This window comes from Eleutherodactylus coqui, chromosome 5, assembly GCF_035609145.1.
Source record: "Eleutherodactylus coqui strain aEleCoq1 chromosome 5, aEleCoq1.hap1, whole genome shotgun sequence".
NCBI classification, from domain to species: domain Eukaryota; kingdom Metazoa; phylum Chordata; class Amphibia; order Anura; family Eleutherodactylidae; genus Eleutherodactylus; species Eleutherodactylus coqui.
The window spans coordinates 16078485-16084896 of record NC_089841.1 but is presented as its reverse complement, the minus strand read 5'-3'; the positions used below and the strand labels follow the sequence as shown (position 1 = coordinate 16084896).

The window sequence follows — 6412 nt, the reverse complement described above, 5'->3', positions numbered from 1 at the left end:
GTCCCTACGGTAGAGCCTGTAGCCGACAGCAAAGTCAGCCCAGTTCTCCAGGAACCCAAATCCTATTATTAGTATTGGTCAATAAATCTTAGCATGAGTAGCGACATCAATCTCCAGGTCACACCATGCCGGCATATTGTTAGCTGGTTAATCTTGAGTTAACCTCTTTCTCATCACATTAGCTATTTCTAGGGTCAAATATATGTGGATTTTGTTTCAATATATACGAACAAACCAATGACCCAGAGATAGCTAAGATAAGTGATAAGAGAGAAGTTAACTCAAGATTAACCAGCTAATAGTGTGTGTATATAAACATTCTTGGGAAACTAGTGCTGATAACGTCAAGGTCGTCAGTCTGGATTTCTTGTACTACTTCGGCAAGGCTAAGATATTGTCTCTAGAATGTTCTTAGTTAATGGAAAAACACAAGCATTATGATATAACAGACAGAAGCATACAAGATGGATACAAAAGACATAATGGATACATATTTACTGCTCTCACATATGGAGGAAAAAACACAAAATAGGATAAAATACAAGATTGTGGCTTCTCTTGAACCCTTGTGGAGATATTAGAACCACCAGCAAGTGTCTTTAACTAAATAGTTCACCACATCCAGTGATTCTACTACTTACTGATTTTTTTGTCTTTTGGCGCGCTTTAGCAAATCATTTCTATCTACTAAATCTTTTCCCCACATTAGTGAATTCATTTTAGTAAATTCTATTCTTTCATCTTAGTTTGGTTACACTAAAGCACACATTATCTTCCCACAGTTAATCAACAAAAGTACAATTTAGGCGAAATGACCCCAAATGTAACAGGCTTTTAGAAACTATAACACACTATATAAAACCCACTAATGATCATCAGTAACCTATATACAACTGAGCAAACAATAATAAGGAAAAACTGTTACATTCCTTCTCCTCAATTCTGTAACCATGCACTACCCACAAGACAGCAAAAATGAGAAAAGTAAAGAATGTGCTATTTTGTAAGGACTGTGGATGTGGATCCAATGTGTCAACCTATCAGGTAGGTGAAGATCCGATACAGCACGGCTGACAGCCAACCCCAGCATAGGAGCTAAGATACCAGATAAACAGCCCCATATATAGATGGAAACTAGGGAAGGTATTTTGCCCTGAACTGATAACCAGGAGAAGGAGACCCTTGCCTACAAGCGGAGCACTCGTCCTGATAAGGACAACTCTACGGTCTTCCTTTTAGGCGGCTGACTTACCATGGCAGGCCAGAACACCTATAAGAGAAAGATAGAACAACACCGGGAAGTAAAGAAACAGAGGAGAAACCAGCAGACAAGGATAAACAAAGAAGCAGACAACGAAAACAACAAACTACAGAGTACTTGAACGAAGAACACAGAGCACAAGCAGAATGCAAGGTAGCAAAGGTAATTGCCGAAGCAGCAGCTGGACATGAAGTGAAGGTCACAAAACTCTCATCAACACTGCAGAAAGGTCTGAAAGGCCCAGGGACGCTATATAGGGTGGTGATTGGAAAAGGTGCATCAGCTGCACAGGCCTGTAGCTAATAACCCTATGAGTGCTGGAAGAGAGCGAACGCAAGCTCAGGGAACAGACAGAATGGGACAACACCCATGTTTGCCAGATGACGAAGACCGTGTCTGAACAGTTCACCTAACATATGTTCCCCCCTTACACCCTCTCTTCCACTTACTGGTTCTCCACAGAAATTCCTGAATCAGACATGGGACATTAATATTCTCAGATAGTTAACATGACCTCTCCTTTCCAATAGGTGAAAGGTTTTGTTCCTGACCTTTTTAACATCAAGAATATTTTTCACCTCGAATATGTTCTCCTAACTAACCCAACTAGCACCTGTTTTGAGATTTTTGGAAAATCTATTGAGCACAAGTGGAGACTGTGGGAGATGGCTGATAGTTCACCATTTTGTCTGTATTTTCTGTATTTTTATCAACTGTGAAGATACTATATAGTTTTCTTTTTTTTTTTTCAAATCACATTTTTATTTTGTTTTAGGGGCTGAAAGCAAGCAGAGGACAGCCAGAGAAACAGTATCTCCGGGGTGATTGTAAAGTTGGGAAAAAGCTTGCGACATGTCACCTCAATCTCCCGCCAGAAAGGGATAACGATTGGGCATTCCCACCATGTATGCAGATATGAGCCAGGTCCTGTCTCGCACCTCCAACACTTGTTATGAGTAGAGAGTTTGTGGTCGAAGAGCCATTGAGGCATCCTGTACCAATGATCCAGTTAATAGTGTGCTTCTTGTGAGATGATGCAGGAGGAAAAGCCAAAAGCCGTCTTTAGGATTAGATTAATGTCCTTCGTGGAAAGGTTAATACGTAGTTCTTTTTCCCAGGAGGTTATAAAGGTTGGTTTTGATGCTATATTGTTTTCTAATGAAATCCTCTGGGGGAAGGGAACATCGCCCCCCTCCCCACCTCCACCTCCACAAGAACTGACGGAGCAGTGCTTTGTGTCCATAAACTGGTCAAACTGGTTCTAACTGGCAGAAACCTATCTAGGAATGTCTTTGTCTTGGACAAGCAGAGAGGAGAAACAGGATGTTCTTCTCTCATGAGACCAAATTCAAGAATGAACTGAGCGTGCTCACCGAAGTTCCTCCCAGATGGATGACATCACAAGCTACCTCCCAAATACCTCCCTCTGAGAATGACCTATCAGCTCACTAAATAATGTAACTGTATCCTAAATTACTTCACTTCCTGTGTTGAAATTTTATTTAAACTTTACGTGCTTGAATAAAGACAGACTCTTTTGGGACACATGATGGTCAGACGTGTGGTCTCTAAAAAGGCTCTGTGCACTACTCCTATCTAATTTGGCACGCACAGTATATCGGATAGCGAAAATTGAGCTAACAAGACATAGGAGTTGGGGATACGCAGGGCGGGTGGGAGTCATAGCTGGTAACAAACAGAATGAATTCTCTCCAACACTTTAAACGGACCCTAACATCGTGGGGCGAGCTTATAAGACAGAACTTTCAGCCTTATATGTTTGAAAGAAAAACAAATTATATGTGTTAGGATGGCGCTCCTGAAGTTAAGAGCAAAATTGCTTGAATAAGGATAGATAAAAATAGCAAATGTTGGACTCACCCAGTGAATAGTAGAGCCTGGATAGACTCCACTATCACCTCCACGTCCAAGTAGGCCTATAATAATTAGATTGCTGTGTTCCCCGCGCTTCGGACAATCCAGAAGGGCTAAATCCGGAGAGCCGCTGAGTTGCTGGGTCTCACTATGTAGTGGGACCCACTCTAAAGAGAACTGCCAAACATTATACAAAAAAACAGCGCTGCTTGTGGGAAGAATTACTCCAGGGAACAGATGTATTCCATGAAAGAAAATCGCTCCTTTATTATAAAACAAGCATCACTGTGCAATGCGTTTCGTTGTTACTTATCAATGGTTCACTTATCATATTTAAAAAGTGGCTATCTCCCTGTATGAGTTATTTGATGTTCAAGAAGTTGTGAGTTTTTGAACATGAAAGAGCTTTCCTCTGTGAGATGCTTGATGTGGAGTTAGAGATGACTTATGGATAAATCACTTTTCTGACTGTGCAAGAAAATGGCTTGTATCTATCTTTATAAATTCACTGATGGCTAACCAGATTTGATTTCAGTGTAAAACATTTTCCACAATTGGAATAAGGAAGTCACTTCTCTCCCGTGTGAATTCTCTGATGTCTAACAAGATTTTCTTTTTGATTAAAACATTTCCCACATTCAGAACAAGAAAATGGCTTCTCCCCTGTGTGAATTCTCTGATGTGCAGTAAGAGATGCTTTCAATCTAAAACATTTCCCACATTCAGAACAAGAACATGGCTTCTCCCCTGTGTGAATTCTCTGATGTGCATTAAGATATGGTTTCAATTTAAAACATTTCCCACATTCAGAACATGAAAATGGCTTCTCCCCTGTGTGAAGTCTCTGATGTGTGACAAGACTTGCTTTCCTTGTAAAAGATTTCCCACATTCTGAACAAGAAAATGGCTTCTGCCCTGTGTGAAGTCTCTGATGTGTGACAAGAATTGCTTTCCTTGTAAAAGAGTTCCCACATTCTGAACAAGAAAATGGCTTCTGCCCTGTGTGAAGTCTCTGATGTGTGACAAGAGTTGCTTTCCTTGTAAAAGATTTCCCACATTCTGAACAAGAAAATGGCTTCTGCCCTGTGTGAATTCTCTCATGTTTAACAAGATCTGATTTATTTGTCACACATTTTCCACATTCTGAACAAGAAAATGGCTTCTCCCCTGTGTGAATTCTATGATGTCTAACAAGTTGTGATTTAGTTGTCACACATTTCCCACATTCTAAACAAGAAAATGGCTTCTGCCCTGTGTGAATTCTCTCATGTTTAACAAGATCTGATTTACTTGTCACACATTTCCCACATTCTGAACAAGAAAATGGCTTCTCCCCTGTGTGAATTCTCTGATGTGTAACAAAATTACCTTTCTGAGTAAAGCATTTCTCACATTCTGAACAAGAAAATGGTTTGTCCCCCGTGTGACTCCTCATATGTATAACAAGATTTGATTTTGCTGTGAAACATTTCCCACATTCTGAACATGAATATGGCTTCTTCACTGTGTGAGCTCGTCGATATTTTCCCCTTCTGTGACTTTTCTTCTGCTTATCAGTCTGTGCTGGAACACACTGTATAAGAGGAGCAGATGACTGATCTTTCTGATCTTTGCTGTGAAGGGCTGAGGGGATCTTTGGGATAATGGCAGCTTCTTCATATGCTTCTTGTGTGATATCACAATCTTCTGCTTTACAATCTGCAGATATTAGACATCCCTCTGAACTCCCAGTACCGTCATCTGCCAAGAATAAAACTAATTTTACTATTTTCTGAATAATATGAAGCTTAAAAAATATATATTGCTATTTTATAACATTACAATATACATATGCCCAAACAAATTACAAGTCATGTAGCAAAATGTAATTAGTAACCAAGAACAGATCACAATCAGTAGCTGCTGATGTTAGCCAACAACAGTGGTGTGGCACAAATGTAGGCAGAATACTTGACTGCTATGGGGCTCAAGGCCAAATGGACAAGCCTCCTGTTCCATGGCTGTCTCATCAGGCCCTCTTTAAGAGTCTGCAAAAGATACACAAATCTCATTGTCCACAATAGTCCGGCCCATCTGGATGCTGCTCTTCTCAGTGCAGAAGCTAATTTCAACCTCTATCTGCTAGTACTTTACAGAGAGTAGGATAGACAGTAGGAATCAGCTTCTGCACTGAGAAAAGCATAATGTGGACCAGGAAGACTATGAGTGACAAAGACACTTGCTCCACCTCTGCGGATGTTCGGTGGAGGGGCATACACAGAGTGGGCACTATACATTTCAGGGGTTGGAGTAAACACTGTATGCTTTATAGGCCACAGAGGGGGCACTGTAAGTTAAAAGGGCCACATATGGGGAAATATTACCTTTTAGGGCCACAGAGCGGTATTAAGTTATTGGCAGGAAGGAAGTGTAGGAAGAGACAAGTGGTGTCTGGAGGAAGTCATCATGGCGGTCTGCACCCAGTAAAGATGGGCAGCACCAATTAGAGAAGATGCCACTTGTGATCATTAGAGGTAAATATATAGTGATAGTGATAATAGTGCAGATGTGGAGGGGTGATCGGTTATAGTGACCGTGGTCTGCTTTCTTCTTTCTATACTGGTGGCTGTGTACTGGCGTTTGGCTGGCAAGATCCGCAGCAATGGCCACCGCATGGCATGATAAATGAGTGGTGTTGCGGAATAGGTTTACTATTTCTACTAATTTGTTCGTGATGCCAGTGCTTTACAGCACGACATGTAGTGGGTGAAGACAATAATAAATAAAGCACACCAAACCAGGGTTTAGTAAGATAAATGTAATTAATTATTATTTTTCTTTTATGATAGAGATTATTGCAGAAATTTATTTGGTGTACAGTATAGTCAATCTACAGCGATTAGAGATGAGCGAGCACGCTCGTTTAGAGCAATTACTCGAACAAGCATCACTTTTTTCGAGTAACTGCCTACTTGGGGCGAAAAGATTCGAAGGGCCCCGGGGGGCGGCGGGGTGAGTGGGATTCACTGCCGGAGGGGCCTCCTGACATAAACAGCCTCCCTGAAAATATTGATAATGGATGGCGTATCGCAAGGGGTTTTTGGTGGTACTTATCCCCCTTCGGGAGATCGCAAACCCTTTTTTTCCCCAGGGATCAGCGCTGTCACTCTGCTGCAGCAGCTGGTGACTCTCCTGACAGGAATCCGCAGGGCTCTGGACTCCTCCAACATCCCAACAGTTTTCACTGCCACTAACCCTCTTCTCACTATCCGACAACTGCGTCCCTCTGACAACTCC

At 41.5% G+C, this 6412-nt stretch overlaps 1 protein-coding gene across 1 annotated transcript in view; it reads right to left on the bottom strand.

Moving 5' to 3' along the window:
* Positions 1 to 480: 480 nt before the first annotated feature.
* Positions 481 to 6412, bottom strand: part of LOC136628982 (zinc finger protein 182-like) — a 259616-nt gene continuing 253684 nt past the window's right edge. Inside the window, exon 19 of the mRNA XM_066605066.1 lies at positions 481 to 4876. Within this exon, the coding sequence (XP_066461163.1) occupies positions 3705 to 4876 (1172 nt within the window). The 3' untranslated portion in view covers positions 481 to 3704. The remainder of the gene's footprint in view (positions 4877 to 6412) is intronic.